This window comes from Opisthocomus hoazin, chromosome 6 (assembly GCF_030867145.1).
Source record: "Opisthocomus hoazin isolate bOpiHoa1 chromosome 6, bOpiHoa1.hap1, whole genome shotgun sequence".
NCBI lineage: Eukaryota > Metazoa > Chordata > Aves > Opisthocomiformes > Opisthocomidae > Opisthocomus > Opisthocomus hoazin.
In genome coordinates, this window is record NC_134419.1 from 3,461,370 (window position 1) to 3,487,427 (window position 26,058).

Below are 26,058 nucleotides of genomic sequence, written 5' to 3' on the forward strand. Positions count from 1 at the left end.
TTTTAATGTTTTCACACCTTTTTTATTTTCCAAGCAGTGTTAAATCGTATTTTCAATTTTTCAATCGTATTTGTTAAAACATGAAACTACTTATGTACATTTGTTTGCAGTCTGAGAACACACACCATCAAGTAATCATTTGTACAGTAATAACATGTATAAAAAAACCACAAACCACAGCCCAGGATTTTTAACATCCACTCCCCCATTTGCTTTGATTTAAAAGCTGCACTAATAGGAGAGAAGCCTCAACATTATAGTAGCTGAAACAGGAAACAAACAGCGCTCTCTTCTAATAATTGTCTTTAGCTGCTTTGATTGGTTGCAGTTAATATTAATAGTATAACCTTTAAAAATTGTGGGGAAAGGTAATACTTTATCTTCACTCCTCCTATTAGGGCTCCAAAGCAAGCTTAATGAGAAACCATTATAAAATCATACTGCTAAATAGTACCTTAACTCACAATTCAGCCTATATAATTATATCAGTATTGCAACTGACAATTACTACGGATCTCCCAACCTCACCTCTCCTGCACTGTGCTGCTCAGGATGTGCGTCACGGCTACAGCATGAACTATTCTTCGGGCTTACGTAGCGAGACAGGTCAGTTCTACCCTTACCACACGAATACAGAACTCTTATTTTGCTCATAAACAGAAACAACGTGGTCTCAAAACCTCTGGATGTGCGTCCACGACAAACCCCACGGGTGCCTGGCAGCCTCTGCTCCCCATTTGTCCTGGCCTGACAGGACATCAGGGTCACCCGTCCGGCTCTGGGGACTGGCCAAGCTTTTCCAGAGGGCAAGACCAGGACGCAGGCGGATCCCAGCACACCTGGCTCTACCCAGTGCCTTCCGTCGTCACTAGCACAACGTGACATTCAACTCACTCAACTAGTAGTGAACAAAAATAATTAGTAAGTACATTTATAAATGACATTTTAAAGACCATTAACATATAAAACATTATCATCTTTATGAAAATAGACCCATTTCAGCACAAGCTTGCCTTTTTGAGGAAGGAGGACACCTACACTTTTTTATTTTTCAAAAGGCAAGTGTTCTCCTGGACAGCTGCCAATAATCTTGTGTAAAATGTCCTTAAAGCAAGACAAACTCCTCTGTACTAAATCTTTTTAATCTTTTCTTTTCATCCTCAGAGAAAAGGTCATTTTCTTCACGGAGTGGACTGGAAGCAAAGTCATAGTCTCTAGAATGACCCTTTACAAACGTAAACAACGGATATTTCTCCTTTGATGAAGATTTCAGCATCTGCAACGTAAAAGACACACCAGACAAGACATTAATTGGAAATGAAGAAATACAGTAAGCAGCAATATTTATCTGATGATAACTGCAAAGAAAAAAATGCATTTTCTGTTTTTATTATCATCATATTAAAATAAAAGCATTGCACAATCTCAACATCCCCTTCTCCTGTCGAACCAACATTTACTTCCATTTCTTCTTCAGGAAGCTGCTCCTTTTACGCCGCAGCCTGCACCCTGTTCCCCAGAGATCACCTCTCCGTGCTGGTTGTTGCAGCGCAGCTGGAGCTCTGCTAGGAAGATAAAAACCTCCACACCACAGTTCGTGGCCATAAGGCTCTCCTCAGGCACAGGTGTGAATCCTGAAGCCCCTGAGTGTCTCAGGGAGATGTTTTCATTGTAGAATCAGCAGGTACAATACTCGATGTTTTTATTTAAAAGTTTAGAACACATGCACCAATGTAAATAAGCCGACCAAGAGCACACAGCTAAAACCAGACTGACGACAGGAACAGGCTGTGGTAACTAGGGTGCCAAACATCTATGTTTATAAATAAGAAAACTGAGCTTGTAGAAAGTGGGTGATGGGGAATGGTAAATACTGAAACAGATCAGCAAAATAGCTTTAATAGCAGATAAATATCTGCCAAATACTGAAGGACATTTCAGCCTTTCAGGCTGTTTTGGACACTTAATTTAATAATTGATTTTTAAAAATTATTTTCTTTTTTGATTTTTTAAAAACTTCTTACCTGCTTTGAAAAAACAGCACCGTGATGCAGTGACATGCAGAACTACAGTAGCCTAGAGGTATACACTCTGTGGAACTAAAATCACTAAATGTAATTTCACAACAACAATTAATCTAAACAAGTAGAAAAACCTAAATAGATCTTCAAACAGTGAGAACTATTTAACAAAAGACGGTCCGGGGCTGAGGAGGGTGTTTAAAAAAAATTAAAAACCACAGTAAAATCTTTGATTTCTTTGATTTCTACTGTGGTCTGAAATTTTCCACTTTATTTTAATTGCATTTGGCTCTTGTCATGTGAAACCTGGGTAAAAGAGCAAGGAGATAGAAGAGAGACATGCACACATTAATGAGCAAAAGAAGAGTAACAAGTAAGCATTAGAAAGAAAAAATGTTTGTAAGACATGCAAACGCTTTGTTTCTTGAGAAGACTGGATAACTGGATGCAAAGCCCCTAGGGCTGAACACAAGCTGGCTTAGGAGGAACAGAAGCCGGTACCCACATGCAGGCTGTGTGCTGGCCTGCGAGGAGGGCGGGTGGACTCGGGCCAGCTCCTAATTGCAAGTCTGGAACAGAAACTCATCCGAATGCTGCGTCGCAGGGAACGCGCGGCGACCAACCAACCATCGCACCTTTAAAGACGCTCCCTCCAACTCAGGAGGGAAATACACCTGCAGTTCCACTGCTGTCCCTGAAAGCTCCCTCTCTGCAGGTACGCGTAACTCCTCTCTCGGTGTGCTGGGAGAGGCGACGAAATACTAATACAGAACGTGAACTGGACAGGCAGACAAACGCCTGAACAAGAGTCGACTGGAACTTGGTTAAGATCACTGCAAGTACTATCAAGCTACATCTCACTCGGTGATCACAGGCAACGTGAAACTCCAAACAACCTGCAAGTTCTTTATTTATCACTGTGATGATTTCTCCAGATAAATTTATTGATAAATATCAGTATTTTTTAGTATTTCAGTGTCAGACAGACTGCCATGGCTGTCACTGCACCAATTAATTATTTGTGCTGAACTGCATCCAAGTTCAACACTCAATCAGTCCAGTTCTTCAGAGAACTTTTCATTTTTGGTAAGAACCTGGGCTACAAATGGGCAAATGCAGTTGTAGCCCAAGTGGATTATTTATCTGCTGTCATGGGTTTTGATAGGGAAACAACTCGCTGCACTAGCAGAAAGACAGGCCTGGTACCAGTTAAGCAGCAAGGTAAAGTAGCAGCAGAGGCTGCGACCGGGAAAAGGCAGAGCCCCCCAGGCGCTGTGCAAGGCCAGAGCTTCTCGCTGACCTCGAGGAGCTGCCACACGGCGTTGAGAAGCCAGACAGAAGCTGCTGCGCCTGCGCGGTATCTGTGCTGGAAGCGTAGGAGTGCAGCCAGTCAGTAAACTCATCCTTCTCAAGGCTGGATGTCTTTCCAGGTCTCCTTAATTTACCAGCTATTTAATTCCAGGTATTATTAAACTACTTGACAACAGCTGCCTAACTAGCAAGTACAGAAACAAAGGGTAACTTGAATGGGATTTGGATGGAGCTTCACCAGTCGCTCCATTTGGGCCCTTGATTTCAATGCCCTGATTTCCCCACCACTGAATATATGGCCCGTAAGGTTTATCCTCAAGTAATAACAGCTAAATCTTTTCTCCCACCTCTTACTGCCCACAAAAGCAGCAAGAACCTGAATTTTTCAGTCTAGCCTACGCAGAGCACACTGAGGGTATACCGTGCTTTATAGTTCAAGAGTTATCGCGGTCAAATTGCAAACAAATGGAAAAATAATGGAAAAGCAGGAAAAAATAAAGGAGGTGAAGGAAGGATTGAAAGATCACAGAATGTTTCTCACATTGTATTTGTATCCAAACTTTCCTCTATTTTCAAACTTACTGTGCCTGAAATACATTTTTATGAAATAATGTCACTAGTATTAAAGAACTTCTATCTAAAATACCACGATAATAGCTCCAAGACTTCGATTAGCCAGGAGTATTTTCACAACATACGTTCAGAAAACAAAACGTACTTAATCCCAAACTTGAAAGGAAAGAAAAAAAGAAGGAAAAAAGAAAGAGAACTTCCAGTGCAACCAATTTTGTAATTTAATTTTTTTACCATGCACTGACATTCTTTCTCCTACATGACAAAACAGCAAAACATAGGCGAACAGAAACTTCACCATTTAAACTTTCCATATATCGGTCACTTAGGAACTTCTAACTGTTTAAATCTATTTTCTACCTCTCTGTGTAACAATCACAGAAACAACTTCAGCATCAATCAACATCTACTGAAGATTATGTACAGTGTTGAGTTAAAAATGCTTTTTTTGCTACAATACTAATGCCAGTTAAGAGGACATTCAAAATGCTGTACAAACACAAATTCTTTGTGCTGTTGTGATAACTGCTGTGGTTAGAATACTAATATTGTGACCATCTTCTGCTGCCGCCGCTGCGTTCTTTCATAGACTATTTTTTAAAACCACTGAACACAGTTATCTGCTACCACAGCTAATATAACATATTAATAATGCTGTATTTCATACACTCACACACTCTAATAACCAAGGGAAAAAAAGTGAATTACATCTGGACCTCAGTGAACCCGAACCAGTGTTTTTCAAGTGGAAGGACATGATCAGACAGACGTGCTGGGTGATACCTGCTCCGCAGACTTCAAAACATTGTCACCAAATCATAAACACGCTGCCTTACATTGAAACGCCATCAGAAAGAGCACTTACGCTAACGAGAGAGAATACACAATTTTGGCTTGATCAAATACTTCCATTTAAAAAAAACTCCCTCCCGAGGGATTGATGCCTTTTCAAAATTCCTCCCCGGGCAGGGGGCGATCCCTGCGGCTGCCAGGGCTGGCTGCAGAAATATTCCCATTTCACGAGTGCCACCTCGTGGGCCCTGTCCCGATTCCATCAGTCTGCGCCGCCAGAGACGCCTCTCGCAATGCAACCCAGGTTTTACGCATTGGTAACATCGGACGAAATGAAACACAACCTAGATTTCTCACGATTATAAATGCAGCAATAAATATGAAGAACAGAACTACGTCCACTTAGAGGAGTGAAGCTGATTCTGCCCCCTTACCCATACACAGTACAGAGACGCCGTTCTGGCCGAGGAATCGCTGTGGTGACTTCCACACCTACCTTCGTTATTTCTTCAGAAGCCTTCTCAAAGTCCTGCACAGTTCTGCAGTAAAATCCTATTGTGCAGCTCGGATCCATTTTTTTGAATGACATCTTTTTGGGAGAAGGACAGTGGAATGACTGCAAGATTCAAGATCAAAAAACATGAAATACATGGTTAAGGTTGAGAATGTTACAGACCAATGCATTTACTTTTTTCCCCACCAACAGCTTTAACATACAATCCCATGCACCACCTGAATGAAAACCCAGCACACACTTCTGAAGTCATTTCTTCTACCCCTCCCAAACATTCAAGTAATTTCACTCCACACAGGTATGAAACCTCCCGCTGTTTATGCTGCATTCACCAAACTCGCACACAACACCACGTTAGTTTGAAACCTGCCAGAGGTCTGCCGCTCCGAGCAGCCCTTTATGAATATTCCCAAGGCAGAGGAGGCGAATGCTCTTCTGCAAATTGAATTTGTAACAGCTTTTGCACTATCTCACAATTACTGCTTTACTACCACCGCCCATTGCCCCTTTCCCTCCCCCAACCTCTATAAAAGAGACATAATGGAATAAACCAACCTCATGTATTTTCCTTTAGTAAATGAAACGGCTTAAAAACCCCACAAAAACCACAAAAGCAAAACCATATCGCAAAAGTCCACAAGCAGGAAAAAACCCAGTCAACATGCCCTGCCTTATAAATGCTTTTTTCCTAATGTGAAGTCTCTTTTCATGACAGATGATGCTCTGACAGTGCTGTGAACTGCTACTATCAGCAGCCATGCTATAAGAAAAAACAAACACACACATAAAACCCTTCCTCGCACTCCTCGTTCGCAGTTTGAGAGAAAAGGTAAGCACATGCTATTTACCCTGATTATGTGTTCATTTGTGACAGGAACTGTAGTTTTGGTGAAGCTCACGGTCTAATAACTGGAATGATCTGGTCACCACGGACTGCCTCTCAAAGGCATGCCTCTTTATTCTGCCTCTAACACGCAGGACCACCCCGTCATCCTACCTCTATTAAATCCCTAGCAATCCTGCTACAGCTGCTCAGCAACAAATGCTAACGCACCACGTCTGCACCACACTGCGACGGAGACACCACTGTACTAAAATGCAGATTTTGTGTTTCACGGGCTTCCCCCCGTGATCCGTATTCTCCCATGAACAGCCTGTGCTGTTTCCTTCACATTTACACGTAAGCTGTGCAGAGCTCCCAGCTCCCCCAGCACCGCGCTGCTCAGCACAGGGCCAGGACAGCTCTACCAACACCACAGTAATGCCAGGACCGAGCAGCACGGGAGATCTCTTACCACCACCACTGCGATCCCCTCGAAGGATAACTCGCGGCTGTTACAATCTCATTTGACTAAAGCAGCAGCAACCCTTGACAGATAACATCAAGCAGTCTGTATACCAGAAACCCAATTTATCCTTTTTAAATTTTTTTTTTTTTTGCCAGTCAGAAAAGTCAATCTACAGAAGACGACAGCGCTAGTTCCCTCAGCCGAGCGTATCTGTCCGTGTAACGGTTTTACCTGCTGAAGTATATTGCTCTGTACTTGTGACTACAAACCTCAGAGAGGTATTTCTGTTACACCTCTGCTAAAAAATACAAGCAAAGATGAGAAGTACTATTTCTACAAGACTGATTTAAGTCACTGTTTTTTCTTCTAATTCTGTTCAAATTTTATATGCAGAAACTGTATCTTGCGTATTCATTCCTGAGTCGTCAAACACATAAATCGAACCCTGCCTTACATGCGACGTTTCAGCAACAACACGGTACCTCCGGTTGTGCCGGAGGCGCAGGGCAGTAGTCTCACTGCTGCACAAGCCGCTGTACAACAAAGAGAAGCGGGCAGGCTTTTTGTTTTTTTCCCCACTCCGCCAAACAAATGGATTCTGGAAGCCAATAGAGAGTGGATTGATTTCCAACTTATTCTGGACAATTTGTCAATTTTGAAAATACTCCCTACAGATAAATCTAACAAGCAACTATCCACACTAAGAAAGCAATTTCTGTTTACTTTTGACATTTCTGGACAAAGACATAATACTATTAAATGCACTAAGCATTAAATTGCAATATATTTTCCGTCTGCAGAAAAGCATTAGGATGCGATCAAGCCAAGCTGCCAGCTCGTGTACCTTCAAAACACATTTTAAAACCTTCTTATTATTTGGAAATTCATATTAATGCCAGTCTGCAGCACAATCTGGAAGATTAGTCATGGGAACAGAAACCAAGCAGATGTGTATTTTTTGTAGCTTGGCCACCGAGCTACGGTGTGACCTTAAGGAAGTCACTTCAGCTTTGCTTCTTTGTGCTCTTCCCATCTTTTGTCTGGCGTACCCAATTAAACTGTAAAATCTTCAGCGAAGGCACTGCATTTTACTACAGTTATTAGCATAAAGGGGCAGAGATCTTGGTTATAATCTCTGGCTGCTGCCACAGTACAAACAGGTAGCGCTGGGACTCGCCAACTCTTCTTCCAAATATCTCAACAGGGCAAACCGAAAGGCATCTCTAAAAATAATGCAAGTTTCTGTTCAGGATATTTTCTAATACATTTTGCTGCTATGTTCCTTTTTTAATTAAGAACCTTCTTGTTTTCTAGAGACTCCTATACCTTTAAATTATATGTCATGCAAATTAAAGCATCTTGTTAAGCATAAATACTGAAAAATATGTAGTGTTTGCTTTAAGCTCGCCCTAGTATTTGACATGAGCCCTGCGTAAGTCCTTTGATATATATATGTAAGTACATTCCCAAAATACTATTTGATGGTATTTTGATTAAGGTATTGTGATCAACTTCAGCATATGTTAACAGATCTCCCTTTTCAAGATAACAATGGACAGGACCATTGCAGTTCACGCCACTGCTCTCAGTTTACATTAACTCTTGGCTGCTGAACAAAACAGAAGCCCTGAAGACGCACAACTTCATTACACACCATGTGAATTACATTTCAAGTGTAAACAGTCAATTTAAGATCACCTACTCAATTCCACAGGTGTGAGTTTAAGAGCTGTGTATGACTCACTTCCACTGTTCACAGGACTTTACTGCAAACCCTTAAGAATTCTACATTAAGGAGCTAGTATTTTAGAGGTGGTAGAGATAAATCTATATTCCTCTTCCTTATTTAAATGCAATATGTTGTTTCTGAAGCTGTGTTTCCACATTTAGAAGTACTTCACAGAACACACTGGCCTGTGGAACCACTACTAATAACCAACTCTGTTCTAGAGCAGTTGATGCCGCCCTAAGCCATGGATGCACCCAGAGAGTGTTTCTACACTGCCTGAAGAGTTGCTCTGAGGAGACTGGGAGCTCCTGTGGAAGTTGGACGCAAGATTGAGGAGAGCTTGTATGGATGGCACCGAGTACTTCTACTGTGAGTACTGTGGCTATCGAACACTTACTTCTGCAACAGATAATGCTTTCCCACGGTACTTGTAAATTGAGTTCTTTAATAATCTCCTTTAGCTCTATCTATTTTCAAGGCAACTTATTCGGCAAGAGGTTAAAGAAAAGGGAAAACACTACTTAAAAAAAACAAACAAACCAAAAACCAAAAAACTCAAGCATGATTTTTAAGACCTAGACATAATCTGACAAGATGGGTTCACTACATGTAGATGAACGCAGCACCTCACTTTCAGACCTGGCAGTTTCTTGGAAACTACTATTCCATAAAAACAACTTGATTAAAAATAATAATAAAACTCGTTAAAAGAAACAGTTCAGAAGTCTTGAGTAAAATTCACCTAGTCAACCAAAAACCTCAACAATAAGCCTCAAAAATTTCCACTTGTCTGAAGCTAAAGAAGTGACCAAAGTTGTTAGGAGAAAAAGTCACATTTAAAATTATAATCACCTACTCCAGTACAGAAATATTATGGATTCCTGGATAAAGAAGCAGCAGGTAAACCTACAGGAAACTCTGGTTCCAAAGTGACAACAGGCTCCTCCTATTGACTACTACTGTAATTCTCTCCATGATGCTGACTGCAATTTGAATTTAAAATACAAAAAAAAAAAAGACCAAAAAGACACACTAACAAAACCAAATCCACACAACAAAACCAAATCCAAACAACTCAGGTTTAAGATGTCCAAATATTGTCTATTTTCTTTGATGGAAAATTACTTAAATAAAGTGATCATCTGTTTTTGAGGTTTTCTAATCATTAAAAAGAAACAGATGAAGATTAATGAAGTAAAAATGAAAACCCCACATTGAGCTTTTAACCTCTGGTCATTTTTGTTGATCATAGGCCTACAAAGAAGGGCAGAACTTTGATAAGTAACACGTAACTGTACAACCATAAAGATGCAGCTAGCTAGAACATCTCTAAATAATTAGTTTTGATTCATATGGGAAGAAAACAGTGCCAGGTCTATATCCATACTACCTCAAGAGGGAAATCCTTTATGCTGACATCTACAAAAGATTGGCAGTAATGAGGATCCATGTAAATCAAACTGTCATCTACAAGGACAAAACAGAAGACAAGTAATTCAAAAAACACCTTATTATTACACTGCTTACAATCCAATTTCTATGCAGAACAGCTGAAAAAAAAGCCAGCAAGTAACTGCTTGCCAGGCTGATATTCATTGACTGAAGCATGGGTTTTTGCAGGACAGATTAACTTCTGCATAATCAAATATGCTTGTATAAGCAGAATTTTTATAAAGTGATGAGACTGTCATTTAATTTTTGGTGATAAAATTACTTTTACAAACACACAATTATATTCTGGAGTTTGCGTATGAAAAATGCATTGTGCTAGTTCATCCTGACAGGAAGAATATATTGCTTGTCATTTAAGCATCAACTAACACCACTTAAACTAGTAAAAAGCAAATACGTAAATAAGAACTGCCAGATAGGAACAGCAAACGCTCCTGAAGTTTGGCGAAACAGATAAATTATGCCTTGTTTATGCAACAACGGAAATTAAATGTACATTTTACAGAATCCAATTACTATATGGGGTAAATGACAAATGACTGGACTTTGGTAGATATGATGAATTAATAAGGTACTCATTTTGCTATTTTAATCATGCTATTTCCCACTGGTTCAATATTAACTTCCTAACTGTTAAAGAAAAATATGGAAGAGACATAACATATTGGAACACTAACCTTGAAATCCAGCAAAGTAATATGACTGCTTGGGTTTGCCACCAATAATACCAACACAGTACTCCAGGCTTAGAATTCCCTACAACAAGAACATTAAATAATTAGGATAGTGTTAAACAGAGTAAGTATTAAACGGAATGAAAATATTTGCTCTTTTTTTACTGTTTTTAGGCAAACAGCTTTTTAAACTTTTTTTTTAAAGACTGACTTAATGACTTTCTGGGGCTTGACTCACTGTTTAGAAGCTTACAACTGACCAAAGCGAAAAGATACCAGCAGATACTCCACAGAAAGTCCTCCCTTTTCATGAGATGCCCACACATTGAACTGGCAGTATCATTTCCCAGGAGGAGACAAAACGTAATGTTGTACAAGTTGAGCACAGGTTGCTTAGCCAAAAGGTATCTGGGTTACAGAGTTCATACACATTTACATTTGGTGGCCCTGGGGGCTCTCTTTGCATCCAAGTGTACATGTCTGTCTAGACTACGAACTTTTACATCACAGGGAGAAATGCCAGCTGAAGCAAGAGTAATGACAAGATACAGCTCTAAAACAGCAGCCCAAAATATGGGAGGAGAGAGCGACACACGACAGACCAGCCCCATAAATCTTACTGGCTGTTGACTGTGAGGGTAGAGGAACCATAACCATCAGCACCTTGAGAAAGAGACACTACAAATGCACCTAATGGGACTTAAAGAGGGACACGGGGTGAAATACAGGAATCCTTTCAGTCTGGAGGTGTAACGAAAGAAATGCACTCCTCCACCCACAGCAAAGCTCGGGGCCACTAAGGACAGAAGGAGCTGGGGTATCAGCCGTGGGCTACAGTCACACCAGTGCTGCCGCCGTACTTCTGTCCATCCAGGCTGAAAAGAGTTGGGCTCTGTCACCCATGTGTCTGTGCTAGCACACAAACCTAGCAGACCAACCACTACACAACACCATGTTGATTTTATGGCTATACCTTCTGCTGCTGCGGAGAAGGATTTACCCGTGTGCATGCTGTTTTGTCCAGGTAAGAACAGCAGTTTCACTGACTGCAGTTCCTCTGTCACCCACCATCTCTGGATGCAGTCACAGACAAAGGACACCAAAGAACTCACCCCTGGTCGTTTCTTTCTTAAAAGCAGCACCTAGCCAAGAAATGGAAGAAGGCACAGAGGATTTGCCTCCCTCTCCCTTCAACATATTTCTACTCTTCTGGCTTTCATGAGGTTTTGTTTCTTACCGGAGCTCATTAGGATTTTTGTGAACGTTCAGTCTTGGCTGAACGCAGTTCTCCATTAGTTATCCCACCAACTCCAGTGGGAGCTGAATTTTGCCAACACTAAGCACTTTGGAAAGCTGAGCCCAACTGTTCTAATGCAACTGAAGCCCAAGACCATTAAATACTCTGAAAACTGAACAGCCTTTAAATGTCCGTAAATCACAGTGGTTTTCTTGTGGCACTAGACAAGTGTTGGGTCCAAAAACTTGGACGCTGGCCCAAACCAGGACAGCAATCCAGAAGACTATCAGTTGAGCTAAAGTGAAATCTCCATTAGCTGGCAGTCATATCTATATCCTCTCCTCCAAGAGATAAACCAGTGAAGTATAACCGTTACATTATCATTGTATAAGTAGGGAAAATTTCTCTCAACAAAATGACTGATATTTCATCTACTGGTAAGACCAAAGCTTCTCAAGATAAAATTTTCTCTGCATAGACAATGATGAAGTAACGTAACCTGCTGTACTCCTCACCCGAGATGCTAAGAAAGTCAATGTCAGTATGGTTTATACAGGCTAACAGAAAGTGCTGCTCATTTAAAATATGAATGAGGTGGCTTTTTTTAGAAAATGCTCCTCGATGGCTGAGCAGTACAGAACATTTACGAAGATCAAAGGCGAAGGTTGAAACAGCTAAGTAGGACACATCCTCTGCCGGTGAAACAGAAAGGGAGCAAAGCTACTCAGATTAATGAATAACTTTCATCTATGGGAATTTTCTTGTAAAAGTGAATTATAAAAAATTTATCAATTTTCATCCATAAATATAAAATCCTTTGTAAAAATTACCTCTTGTACTACATTCTAAAATCTGCATTTTTAACTTAAATCCAGACCCCAAAAAATGTAGTCACTTCTTGTGAACAGTCAAGCCAGAGACTGGAGTGACTAATACAGGCAATTGAAAGCCCTCTTATCACGGTCTCCATCCTAACAGACTGCAAAAGGCAGCACCGGCCTTGGTAAATGAGCAGCAGAAATCACCCTGGTAAAGGCAGTTGTACAAGGCAAGCGTAGATAACGCGCCTGTGCTGTGAAGCCCGGTGCCACGCAAACATATTTTACTCTGGCAAAAGTGTGTTTTTGAGAGCTAAATTGAGAAAGCCTCTGAAGGGTAAAACTAGCCATAGATATCCGTCAAGAATAAAAGCCGATATTAAAGGACTGGAGTCACTTTTCTTTCGCTGAGAAAGCCTTATGAAAGTTGCAGAGGCAACTGTTTGTCAGCTTACAAACGAAGGCTCTGTGTGTGCTACTGGACACGACTGATTCAAAGGCTTTTTTGCAGTTAACACAGAAAGTAAAGTAAGGTTGCTGCAGATCACCTCTGCGACCACAGGCTTATCTTAGCTGTGTCAGAATTAATCAGAACAGAGCTAACACTTTCCAAGACCAAGCGTCTGAAGATACAGGGAAAGGAATCAGGAAAGAAAAACAATTTATTAGTTCATCACTTAAATAAAAGGCTTCATCACTCTGCCTCCCCACGCCATTAACAAACGTGTTTCCTAAAATTTTACAGACACAACACAGCCACAAAAGAAATGACATGACAGACTCTCCGGTTTTGTACATGCTACCAAATTGTGGTATTTTAATAATTAAACCAAGAATTTAAAGTCAGATAAACAGCAGCATGGTAAACAATAAAGCAGCAGGGCTAAGAGACGAATCTCTCCCCTAAGAGAAGTACTCTAGAGGTAGGATTACAGTATCTTTTCAGGTGGTAGCACCACGAGCAGAACCTCAGCTGGAAGAAAAAAAAACCCAAAAGGACAGCATAGACCTTTCTCCCTTTTGCTTTATCCTCGAGTTTTACTTTTTTCCATTTTGTTTTATTTGTGGTAACTGCTTGCTATTCCTGCATCACCGTCCTTCAAAACATTTATCCTTATGTCCAGATAGTGAAAAGATACTTGAAGTAGTGACTAACGATATCAAAATATTCTAAATTCTCTCTTAAGTGGAAGAAAAAGACAAAAGAAAATGGGAAGAACAGACAAGCAACAACCTCAAATCATGTGACATCTAAGAAAATAACAGAGTAAGGAATTTTGTATATTTATATTTTAAAATGCTGACTGATAGTTAATACAGCACAACTCTAACAGCATATGTAACTGAATTACCACTTGTAATTTGAGCCACTGCATTAATGTCTTCTCAGGTAGCTACTTTAGGAGTAGGACACTTATCGCTGCTTTACCAAGGGACATCATGTGCTCTGCAATTATGTCTGATCTTGTAATAGGGAAATTTAAAATCTGTAAAGTCAAACTTTACAACCTCCAACTGTAAAATCACCACCACACATTTAATAGGTAGAAGATTGCCATCATGAAGTCGCTTTTCATATCACCTAGTGCTACTATTTGAAAAATGATTGAACTCTCATTTCATACCTTTACAAACTCTAAGTAGTCCATGTTTGTTCTCTCTCCACCGAGTCTCACAGGAACTAATATAATTACAGCTTTTGTGTCTGCTTTTCCAGAGTCCATGAAAGAACACTGTCTGTCAATAACATCTGAACTGTAGACTGAAAGGAGACACACGGAAATATTCAGATTTTAAATATAGCCGCTAGCTTTTACAAAGACACACCTACAACATGCCAGCACTTGGTCTGTCAGACTAAAACTACAGTCCTTCAAAATATTACTGTCCTCCTGAAACAGAACTCGAGTGACTGATGAAAAACAGTGTTACGCCTCCTTATTTTCGGCAATATTCTGCAGAACGGTAATGTGCTGCTGCTGACATAAGGTACAGCCTCAGAAAAATGCAGAAGGGGTAGGTTAGGAGAAAACCAGTAAATATTTATTTACTGTCATATAAACGTCTTCTAAAAGGAGTAATTTAAAACTTGAAAGCCTACAACTAACAGAAACATCTACATGTTAAAGGAAAAAAAGACAGTAATTGATTTTAATAAATACTCAAGTTCGGTCTGAAGTTATCACATCAGTGTCACTGAAAATGACAAAAAAATCTTGATGTAGTATTATCACTTATTCTCCCAACTAAGAGAGGCGCAAAAAATCATCACCATAACAAAGAAGCGAAAAATTAATAGAATTTTTTAAATTTCCACTGTCACTGTAAGGCAGGTGAAACTGGTTTGCAGCGTATGATTAAACAGTATCTCTTTAAAACCAGTTTGACTGATTAGCCAGGGATGTCGGTCTCATCTGCTCTATCCCAAGATCAGTTATGACATAACTAAAATTTTTGCCAGCTGAACATGGCTACTGAAGTAACACATTGTGCTTAGATTTGAAAGACTATAGTCATCAGCGTGAAGTTTCACCACACGTTTAGTTTATCTTGTCATCATTTTCTGCTCCTGAACATCCAGAGCTCTAAGCTCCTCTGTCTGTTACTGATTATTTAAAATGTCACGTTGGAGCAGAGGAAAGGTTACCACTGACTCTGCTTCCCTCTCCTGACTGGCGCAGTGTTTTTTTTCCCTTCTAGAAAAATGGGTAAAAGAGAATCCTGTGATGCAAAAGAAGTAGTTTTCAGTTGTTTGGTTGTTTTGGGGGGGTATTTTTAATAAGATATGGAAGTTCATACTAGCTTATTGCTAAAACAACATTGAAGTGATTATTAACTGATTTAAATACAAAATAAAAAGTTACAACAGTTAGACTGTAAGAAAAAGTGATCTTGCTCTATTTGGAATTCCACTGTTAGACACCAAACAAGCAATGTGCGAGGCTTTCCAGCTGGGGTGTCTGATTCTCAAAGAGAACAAACATCTGTGTATCTCAAGCACCCCTTTCTCTCCATAATCTCAGTTTTGTGGATCCACTTTTATTTTTTCCTTTAGAGCTCTATTGTTAAGTGCTTACTGAAAGGCATTAAAAGCATCTGAAATATTTGCAAAAAATCTACATAATCACAACATTTACCTGTACAATCCTGAGCAACATAGACTGTTACTCCTTGTAGCTCAGGGTCTCTTGCTTCTTCAACAGCTTTTCTAAGTACAAACACAAAACTATTTAACTCATCTCTGATTTTAAAGAAATTAACAGTAAATAAACGTAAGTTATTTGATTTTTAGAAACAGGTCGGTTTTAATTGTTTATTGTTGAGGGTTTTTTGGGTTTGGGTTTTTTTGGTTTTAGTTTGGTTGGTTGGTTTGGTTTTGTTTTTTTAATTCAAGACATCTTCCATTCCTAGTAAATACAGATGGGGGGTGGAGTGGGTGGGTTGGTTGGTTTTAAGCACTGGATACCAAGAACCAGTGTATATGGCTACGTGTTCTTCCCAAGCAAAGATGACAATGTCTGGCTATTTAGAAGAAACAATGAAAACCACGAAAAAAAGCCCAGAGAAACACATTAACTTACAATGAAATTCACATTCACTACCTAATTTCCTTCTAACAATTTTCTGTCACATATATTGGGATAATAAAGGCTAAATTTGCTGACAAAAATTTTATTTTCAATTCGACAGGTCTCTTTAGTTGACCTCAGTTCATATAACGAGCCACCACTTAGCACCTCATGTCTATGGAAATAAAGGCTAGCATGTAAAATGCCGTAAGGTTTCACCAAAACTTCCACAATGATAATTGCAATATTAAGTTATCCTCAAAAGAGTAAGAGTAATGGACCTCAAAGCTAAAAAGAAAATACATGTCGATAGTCTGAGGGATGACCATCGATCAAGGACAACATTTGTAAAGAAATTCAGCTGTTCAAAATAGGAGATTAGCCTTTGACTTCAATACACGCTTGCATTAAATGGTCACTATCCCTTTATTTCACACTATATTTTGAGGAATCATTTCATACAGTCGTTCTCAAGTTATGAGCGAGCTGTACACTGTTAGTAGTGCTGGAGGAGAGAAAGGAGATCTAGGAAAGGAAACCTTTGCAGTGGTGGAAATCACCGGTGGGTTTGTGTTGAATGTAATTCTGGACCAACCACCACCCCCCCCTGTTCCCATTAGGTAAACAGACTACCGCAAATTAAAGCAAGGAAAAAGAATTCTGACAGTTTCTATCATCAGAAAAAAAACCCAGAAGAAAACACATAAATAATGCCAACCTCTCACACCACTGTCTGCATTTGCATGTATGCACACATATACACCTTGTTATTTCAGTACACGTTCATTTAAGATTAACATACTTTTATGCTAAATATCGCATTCTTCCATTCACATATAAATGTATGAACTTTGGCTTCTGCTGCTTAAATGACTTATTAGTGATTCAGTTTATAGGTAAACTGGAATCCACTAAGAACATCAGTGTATAAGGCTATAAAAAATACAAAACAAAAAAATTGGTAATATTCAAAGAAATGGCATCTGAAGCACATAGAATGGAGAAATTTGACTTTCGACTTTTTTTTAACCACACTGAATGTCACAGACCCTTTACTTTTACTGTGATATAATTATAATATTAATAGTCCCATACATTTACAGTTTCACAAGAATTTGATGTGTGCAAAGAAATGCTGAAAACATCAATTTTAGCTCTGACATTTCATTACACTATCAGTACATTACAGCCCCCAGGTTACAGTATTAAAAGAAAAAAAAAAATCTATAATGTTATGCATGTTCCAAGGTTGAAAGAGTGGTTAGTTTTCGGAACGTTTCATTAAATGCAGCTCTACTTAAAAGCTCAGGTTTGGGAGAGTTACTTGGGACTTCTACTGCCCAAAGTACAGGAAAACAGCAATGTTGTTTGTTTCCTGAAATAAGACCGAACAAAGGCTCAGAGTTCCGCTCCTGCACCCAGCGCTATTTCCCTTCCTGCCTCTGCAAAATCTCTAGAATTGCTACTAATATGGACATTTTTCACAGCCAATAACGAACAGTTAGATGCTCAATTAAGCTGAAGTAATCTCATGACGCTTTGAAATGCTTCTCCTGTAATGTGTAAGGTGCAGCAACAACAAAGAATAAAGGTATTTTTACCTTAAAATGTGTGCAACAACTGCAGGCCCATACCAATCACCAGCAATTTTTCCAGACTTCTTTCCATATTCTATTAGCTGATGCAAGCCAAAAGCTGCCAGTGGAGAGTCGCCAAACCAAGAAATTATTTTTCTGTGATAAACTTCATCTCTCATTTCATTGTCGTCACAGTTTCTCTTTAATGTTCCCTGATGCTGATTTGACAGGATCTTGGGTTCTGTTTCTGCTGTAAGCGATGCTTCGAACGATGCCGTCAGCTTCTTCACCGTATGGGCTGTCCACGACTCAGAATCTGAACCGTCAATGTCCAACGCATCTGGCCAGACCCAGGCTGCAGGAAGAAATTTTAAGGTGCATATTAGGCTTAATATTAACTTTTTGGTATAATTAGCAAAGCACATCCCTCTCTCCTCAAACCAATCACACAGACTTTACACGCTGAGATGCGAATGTCACTGTTAAAATGTAAACAAAGAATTCGAGTGGAATATGATTTGCTTTTATTTTCTGCTGAATGGTAGGTGAAACGAAATACTACAGACTGTACATCTGGTAGCAATTTATGCTGTCTGAGATAGCAGGGCAGACTCCACGATCCCAGTCAGTTAAGATACACAAGATACACCTGACTACAAGGCACAGGTTAGAACTATGTTACATAGTAAAAATATGAAAGTTGGCTATTCAGTATGATCTAAAAAGTTCCACCCGTGTCAAACAAGAAGTTTCAAAAGCTGTTTTTAATTTTTCTGGTTTATCAGTTGTTCAAAAAATAGGCAAACCTGAAGAATTATTCATATAAAACCAAACAATTCTTCCTGACAAACTGTCAAAGAAGATCTGAATAGACAAGATTTTTTTCTTCACTGAATCTGTGAATTGTTTATCTACATTACACCACAAACTTGTGTAAATATTATTCAGTACAGTATCTACAGTCTGCGTGCCGAGCAGAAGGTTTCCCTTAGCAATGCACGCTACACACAGCGTTCCTCTTGCAGGACAACGATGCTTCAGCACATCTAGAGAAGAGCAAGGCTTCCCTCGTCAGATGACTGGAAGTCTCTCCAAGTGCAACACAGCGCATGTGAGGAAACCTCCAGAACAGAGAACACGCTGTTAGCTCAGAACCTACCCCGCGAAATCCCGGCAGGCAAGAGGAAGGCTGCCACGCGCAAGCAAGGAACGGAGCCTGCCAAGGAGGTGCTTCTGCTCAGTGAGCCATATCTGGGACAAGACTGGAGGATCAGAAAGCTGCCGTTACAGCAGCAAGAGGAACTTTTGTGACAGAGAGCAAGAGCTGCAGCCCTCCCCGTAGCTCTTACTGAAGTATCCATGTAAAAGTCTTTGAGAAACAAAGAGGAAGCACAGAAGCAACTACATTTTAATTCTAAAATCTAATTTCGGGCTCCAGTAATATCACACGCTGGTAATGGCCATGACCCACCTCACCCACTCATACTCCAGTGTGACAGCCGCCCCGCGCCAATGCCTCCTACCACCAGTGACACCCCTCTGTGAAACGCCGTGTTAATTTTTCACTGCAGACACACACATAAGCTCAATGTAACATCACAGGCCTTGCTATTCCTGTACTTTGAGCTTCAAATTTAAGTCAGTGTCTTAAGCACAGGCATTTTAAAGTAAAACTCGCCAGTACCTTAATAATTAAAATAAAAACTCATTCACAACGTCCTTCAGCAGTATCTGGAACATTCCACATAGCAGTGGAAGTGTAAGTATTCCAGCTAGTAACTGCAGTCAGGTTTTGCTTTGTAAACAGAAACAATACCATTAAACTATAAAAGAAACATCTCTGGGAAAAGAGTAAACAGCGATGAAAAACTTCATGTAAACACTTTAAGCTACCCAGACCTCATAAAAAGCTTTTCAAAAGATAATTCACCAGCTGTCAGAAGACTAGATGATGAGAAAAGTAGTCCAGAAAGACCATACATACTCCATTTTTCTGCACATTTGGATTGCCACAGAAACACTAGCACTCTGGAATCACCAAATCAGTTTCCAAATTAGGATGCATGGGGGACAGTGCAAGGAATTCTTAGTAACCACGGATTTTAAAGATCTGAACCCGGGCCTGTTTTGTTTGGGGTTACTTTGGAATGAGCCATTCCGCATTCCTACTCACAGGAAGTCTACTGATCAGATTTATTTTTTATTTCTTTAAATGTCTGTGTAACAGAAGTTATATTTAAAGGATTTTTGTTCTCAGCAGAAGTATTTTCATATGTTTTGATATTTGTAGTCAGTTTAAAGGGATAATGTCTGTTTTATGACTTAAATATCTACAGCAAAAGGAACATTCAGCAAGCCAATCTGACAGTTTGGTCATGACACTACCAAGAAAGACGACTTTGTGATGCAGTTTCTTTGGGACTATGTTCCCAGCTTACATCACATCTGCACAGTAAGTACAGAGTATTGTCAAAACAGGCTTTCAGAACTATCTTCTGCTACAGAATTCCCGGGATCCGACAAATGGCCGAGTAAACAATACACTGTATTCTCTCCAACTAACATGCCCGGGTGGCTTCAGGCCCATGACTTGGATCATTTTCACAACAAGGAGTGGTGACAGAGGACAGGACCGCTTGTTTGAAAGGGGCAGTGTGGATGATGAAAGGGAATGAGGAGAAGAAGAAAAGAAAAGGTGGTTAACTAAGAACCAAAAATACCTCTACGCAGGACATGGCTCAGCTTGGAAGAATGAGGAGGACGTGCACGCTTAGCCTTTGAAGGCAGAAAGTGGTCCAAGTCTCCTAAAGCCACTTCTTTCAAACACCTGTGGCTGAGGGAGTATTTTGGGATAGACAATGACAGGAAAAAAAGGGAAGTTTCTCTGTGAGTACTCGGGGGGGAAGGGAGGAAATGAAATAGAGAAAATTTCGACACAAAGAATGATGTATGGAACTTAGATTAGAGTCCTTCTATTAACTCAATATATTAATACTAGAAGAAATTGAATAATGTACAACTTTAAAACTGATAAAAGAACATCACTTTTGCCATAGCCCACAGCTATGGGCTGTGCGACTCATTTCCCCACCTCGAGTACAAGAAATGAGCAAGATTCAAGAGAATTGGACACTTGCATGGATAATAACAATACCCAGCTATGGGATCACAAATTTTTGTGCTATTTTACTTCACAGTTAGCTTCTGTGGAGTTTCTAGTACCTTCCTTTGACACACCCTGCTATTCCCTTCTTCAGAGATGGAAAGCAGGTGAGCTAGATCGCTGCTCTAATGCCAGGTAACAATCCCAGCATTAATGGGAGTCCAGAACCAAAAGCAGCACGCACTTCAGATTCAACTTACATAAAGACCATCAGACTCTCTACAGAACACCCATGCTTATCATGCTGGTATAGAGAGCTTCTCTTGTAACTTACCTCGACCAAGAAAATGAAGCAGAAGACCTTGAGCCAGCAGCATCTGACCAGTTCTTAGTGTGCAACCCCAACCGCAGTCTGTTGTTAATGCAGACCCCTTTATCTGCGGAAATTCCTCTCTGTACGTCAGCCATATTCTAGAAATAAAATCTTTACGAAACTCATCAACATTTCCCGAAATCTCTGTGTTGATCTTATCAAAATTGGACCCATTTGCAGAGAGTTCACCAGACTCTGTGAGGCAAAGCACAAATTTAAGTTATAACTTGGTATGGCACTTCTGTTATTAGAAGTAAAGTAAAAACGTACAACTATTCTGTTGGAAAGACAGGGCAAACTTGCAAAAAGTGACAATCGCTTCAAATACAAGCAAGGAAAATTGGAAGGCGAACACAATAGAAATGTGCCAGCTAAAAAAAAAATGCCAGTGGAATGGTTGACTTGCAATTAAGCAACTGCTTAATCCACCTAAACGTAAATGGCCAAACAGAGAGAGATTCTCAGCAAACTGCATGCTGGAGAACGGTAACAAAGGTGTTGGCGTAGTGACTCCTTGCACAGGTACCGTCGCTATTTCATTCAGCAGTTTTTAGAAAGAAAGTCTGAAGTGGATAGGTAAATGAAGTAAAGTGCAAACTACAGCACTAATGTTTACAGAAGGAACAAGACTTCAGTGTAAAAACTGAATAAAGCAGGTTAGGATGGGTTGAATTAGTGGTGGTGTTGGACATTTAAATGAGTATTTTCTACGCTTTTCACATTTACATTTTGAATTGAGTAATTGTTAATGATGATCTTTCTAGAAGGTTAAAAACATATCTACAGAGCTCCTGCCAAATAAGACTGGGATGAGTTAAGCGCTACGTACACACCATCAGTTTTGAAGTGGTAACATTTTCCCAGGAGAAACACCGGAGAGTTTCTACTGAAGTAAGTTTTTGTTTTCAACACCCAACCTAAAACAGACGCAAAACAAATACAAATTTGTGAGTGAAGTATTCCAAAAAAGGAATTGCCAACAGCAGCTCGTTAAGCCAAAGGTAACCCTCGAAAGGGGAATACAGAGAAAATGCACGGAAGTTGGGTTTTGCTTTCATAAATAACAAACAGTTTAACAGCTCTACAAAACACAGATTAGAGTTCTGGTTCAAAAGTAACGATGTTGCCCAATTGTGAAGGTCTGAATGTCAGTACAATAGGACTACTGCACAGAAATGGTCAGGATACAAAAGTGCTAAAGCTGAGCTTAAGTTGCTTTGTCTCTATTGCCATTTCATTTCTGCATAGTTTGATACGGAGAGGTTTCCAACTCCTATAAAAATATACAATAAGCTTCACGTATGACCAGTGAAAATGCATGGAGTATTAATTAAACATACCTCATCACAAAATTAAATTACAGTTCAGACACGAAAAGAATATAGAAAACTACATGTGTATCAAGCCAACAAGTTAGTTATACTGTTGGAAATTTAACTTCTGCGTACCGTATTGAATAGTTGTGTAATATGCTGTACAAATTCAAAGCGACAGAATTCATTTTTTAGTTTTTGACAATGTCCCCAGTGTTTTTTTCACTTAAGTCTAAATCCTATGGTGGTAGCCTTAAAGAAAATTGAAGAAAAGTATATTTTCATCTTGCTGGACATCTCCAAGGCTTATGAGAATAAACAAAATTTATCTGAAACCTGGTGGTAAATCTGAGCAACCTCCTAGAGGGAAAGTATAAAAATTAAGGTTAAGGACAGATTAGCAAAGGGCACGCTTGAAAATAGGGTTGCTTTTAAACAAATTACTGATGGTCAGCTGTGGAAAAGTATGTTACTAAAGGGTGTGAAGTAGATTGTTCAGTGGAGTTTGTATTGCACACATAATCCTATTTTTTCCAGAAAAGTACGTATAAAAAATAACATCTTTGTGCAGATGATTCCATGTTATCCCTGTTTAAAAGTCTATGCAAACCTAGTGTCATTTACACAATGTCTTTACTGTTTTTGAAATAAGTAATTTAAAAATAAATTATGCAAATTTATTTGAAAAATGAAAAGCTAAACAAGTTTGTTTACTTGGACTGATTATTATACCACAGTAAAAATGGTTGCAAAGGGCTGTATTGCATTTTAATTATTAATATTAGTTAAGTTTCTGAATCATGATCCCATTCACATCAACAAGAAACGTTCCACTCATTTCAGTGGAGACAGGATTTTACCATACATTGTTTCACTTACTGTATTTCATGTTGTGCCATGCAGACATAAACTTTGATTTTATCTTTTCTACTTCATCTGTCCCCGTGGCCTCCATATTCATATTCTAGAGAAAAAGCCATCGCTGTCTTGTAAGACGTTCAATTCTGCTACTGTAAAAACAAAAATGTAAACACATCCATGAGCACTGAGCACACGGGGTACAGTATCACCACCAGCTCACTTAGGTACTTACGCCTAACATGACCAGAAACAGTAATAAACTTGCAGAATCCTCCACGTCCAGGGACTGAGAAGCAATCACACGTTCCATGAATAAGTAATAAAAACATTTAATTCCAAATATACACCAATAAAATTACTACACAAAGCTAAATAAAAGATAATGTTCTCCAACAGCTCTCTACTGCACAACAAACTGATCTAGAGCGTATAACCGGCGCTGGCATGCGAGTAGACTCTTCCTAATTGGCAGTGAAATGAAGAGCTACAACGCATTGCACTAGATAGAATAGATGCTATTCTTTTCTGCTGAACAGAATACAAGTACTCCTCCCCCCCCAACATCAGGGGTTCTGCTGAGCACCAATAAACCAATCTTGGCTTTCAAAACAGCATTAGTTTCAGATTTCTAATCAAGAATTTTCTAAGCCAAAGTTTACACGCACTGGAGGAACTAAAACACTAAGTGCAAGATGCTTTGCTGTACGTGTACAAGGCAGAAAATGTGTCGTACGGAAAATGTGTGTAGTAACAGTGACATAATTTTTTACAGAATTAACTTGCTAGAGGAGTAACATCAAGAGATGAGTAGAATTACTGTCATAAAATCTGTTTATTTTACATCCCCTCTAATTCTCACTTGCAGTGCAAAAACGGCTCTCTTCTGATTTGATTGTGTTTTCTGCAGGGGTCCAGCTGTACCACAAGAATGAGAGTGGTAAAATGGTGGTAAACCCCACTACAGCGCACATTAATTTTGTAAAAACTGCTTATAATTTTTCTAAGGCAGGGATGTGAGGGAATGCACTTTTACTGACAGACTTCACCTTAAAAGCAACGCAAACTGGTAATAATACAGAAAAAAATATATGCTACCTTTATCCCTGTTTCTAAGAAATACGAGAAAATGGGACAGAACTCCCTTTGTAGTCCACCTGCACTATTTAGTAAAAGCAAGCTTGCTACTAATTAACAGAGCTTCCTTCACTGCACTTAGTCTGTCAATGGCTCCCTTCAAAATAGTTGACACAGGAGGTTTTCTTGATGGTATTTGGTAGCCCGTATTTGGCTGCATAGATAGCTGAAAAATTAAGACCTCCTCCTTCAACAGGAGCTTTTGTGTGACATCAAAGGTTGATCAATAACGGTGCCTCACTGCAACCTTCACCGAATTTTCAGCAAAGTTCTGGTAACATCAGATGATGACGTGAACAAAAGTGAACGATCTCATTTAATTACTAAACCGGGACCAGGAGCATACGCCATCGCTGATGCTGTACATAACCTCCTTCCTTTAAAAGGAGGATCTAGAACTGTATTTACCTTTCTGTGTGTTATTTTCCATTGGATTGGGATCAACAGCAGGATGAAGACTAAACCGTGTTACTACTCTCCACTGAGAGCATATTTTAAGTAAAACTTGACCCCTGACAGGTAACTGAGGAGTGTGAAGATGTCAGGGGGCCGGTGCCTGAGGCTGCTCGCACAAATGCAGTTTCTGGGCTCTGTAGGTAGGGCAAGCAAAACATCAGTCTGCTGCCCCAGCCATCCCTAGCATGTTTTTCTGCTATTCCGTTTTATCATTTTGTAAAAGTCTGTCAACAGCTTTTTGATGGAACAAAAGGCAATGCAAGCTTACAAACACGGTGGAAAACTGACTTTTTTTGCTAGTGAAAATAACAACTGACTACAACCCTACTATGATTAGCCTTGTGTTAAGCTGGGGTTTTGTAGGGGAAGAAAGAGGAAGAGAATTTAAAGTTGGGTTTTAATTTCCTGCCTCTTTTTTCCTCAGGAAGAAAAAAGGGAAAGACTGACTGTATCAGTGACTCTAGCTGGCAAAGCTGTGAAGATGAACTTCTTCAGGAGGTGTGTTTGGTCCAGCCTGCCCTCCCATGATCAGTCAGCGACAGCCATTTACGCAGAGGCCACGGACTGCCTTAAAAGCCAAGACCTGTAAAAGCTCCCTCTGGCTAAAATTAGATGTGAAACAAACTCTACTGTTCCGAAAGGGCCTGAAGGAAAAATTATTGAAATGAGAAAGCAGCTCATTTTCCTTTAAGAGACAATGGCCATCACGGCGCATTTTTCTTTCCTCCAGTTACATCTCTTCCCTAGCATTATGCTGAAGATGTGAAAAGGACTTCCAAGCAGAATGCTAACACAAACCAGGCACATTTATTCCACTGGAAAAACGCAGGCTCTTCCCATCGATGTAAGGCGGCACCATTAACAGTTCCACTGAAATTAACGGAACAGCATCAGAAGGTCACAGGGAACACAGACTCAAGCCCAACGGGCACCATGCAGCCCCCGTTATTAAATCTAAAGCTAATGGTTCTACACTGGAGTTGTCTCATTTAAGAAATTACCCACAACGTACATTACCAGGGTGACGTTCCTTCACAGAGCAGCAGGACACACCTCTGAAGGAAAGCCGAAGTCCTGTCCCCTCAGAGCCCCCGTCTCTGAGGGGGGACGATCGCAGCGAGGCGGCCGTTTGCTAACAGGGGTGGAAAAAACCTCCCCGACAACAGAATTCACTGGTTTTCATTACCAACAGGACAGCCATCCAACCCGCCCATGCAACCGCAGCGACGGGGATGAAGGAAGTCCGAATGTGACTCTCGTTA

At 39.9% G+C, this 26,058-nt stretch overlaps 1 protein-coding gene across 2 annotated transcripts in view; it reads right to left on the reverse strand.

Annotated features, from left to right (window-relative positions):
* ATG4C (autophagy related 4C cysteine peptidase) overlaps positions 1-26,058 on the reverse strand; it is a 26,797-nt gene continuing 739 nt past the window's right edge. For both annotated transcript variants that reach the window (XM_075424333.1, XM_075424334.1), the window contains exons 2-11: positions 23,225-23,355; positions 21,866-21,949; positions 20,994-21,227; positions 17,581-17,911; positions 15,548-15,618; positions 14,036-14,172; positions 10,359-10,437; positions 9,620-9,696; positions 5,194-5,313; positions 1-1,276 (exon numbers count right to left, since the gene is read on the reverse strand). In XM_075424333.1, coding sequence (XP_075280448.1) covers positions 1,106-1,276; positions 5,194-5,313; positions 9,620-9,696; positions 10,359-10,437; positions 14,036-14,172; positions 15,548-15,618; positions 17,581-17,911; positions 20,994-21,227; positions 21,866-21,949; positions 23,225-23,306 — 1,386 coding nt within the window. In that variant the 5' untranslated portion in view covers positions 23,307-23,355 and the 3' untranslated portion in view covers positions 1-1,105. The remainder of the gene's footprint in view (positions 1,277-5,193; positions 5,314-9,619; positions 9,697-10,358; positions 10,438-14,035; positions 14,173-15,547; positions 15,619-17,580; positions 17,912-20,993; positions 21,228-21,865; positions 21,950-23,224; positions 23,356-26,058) is intronic.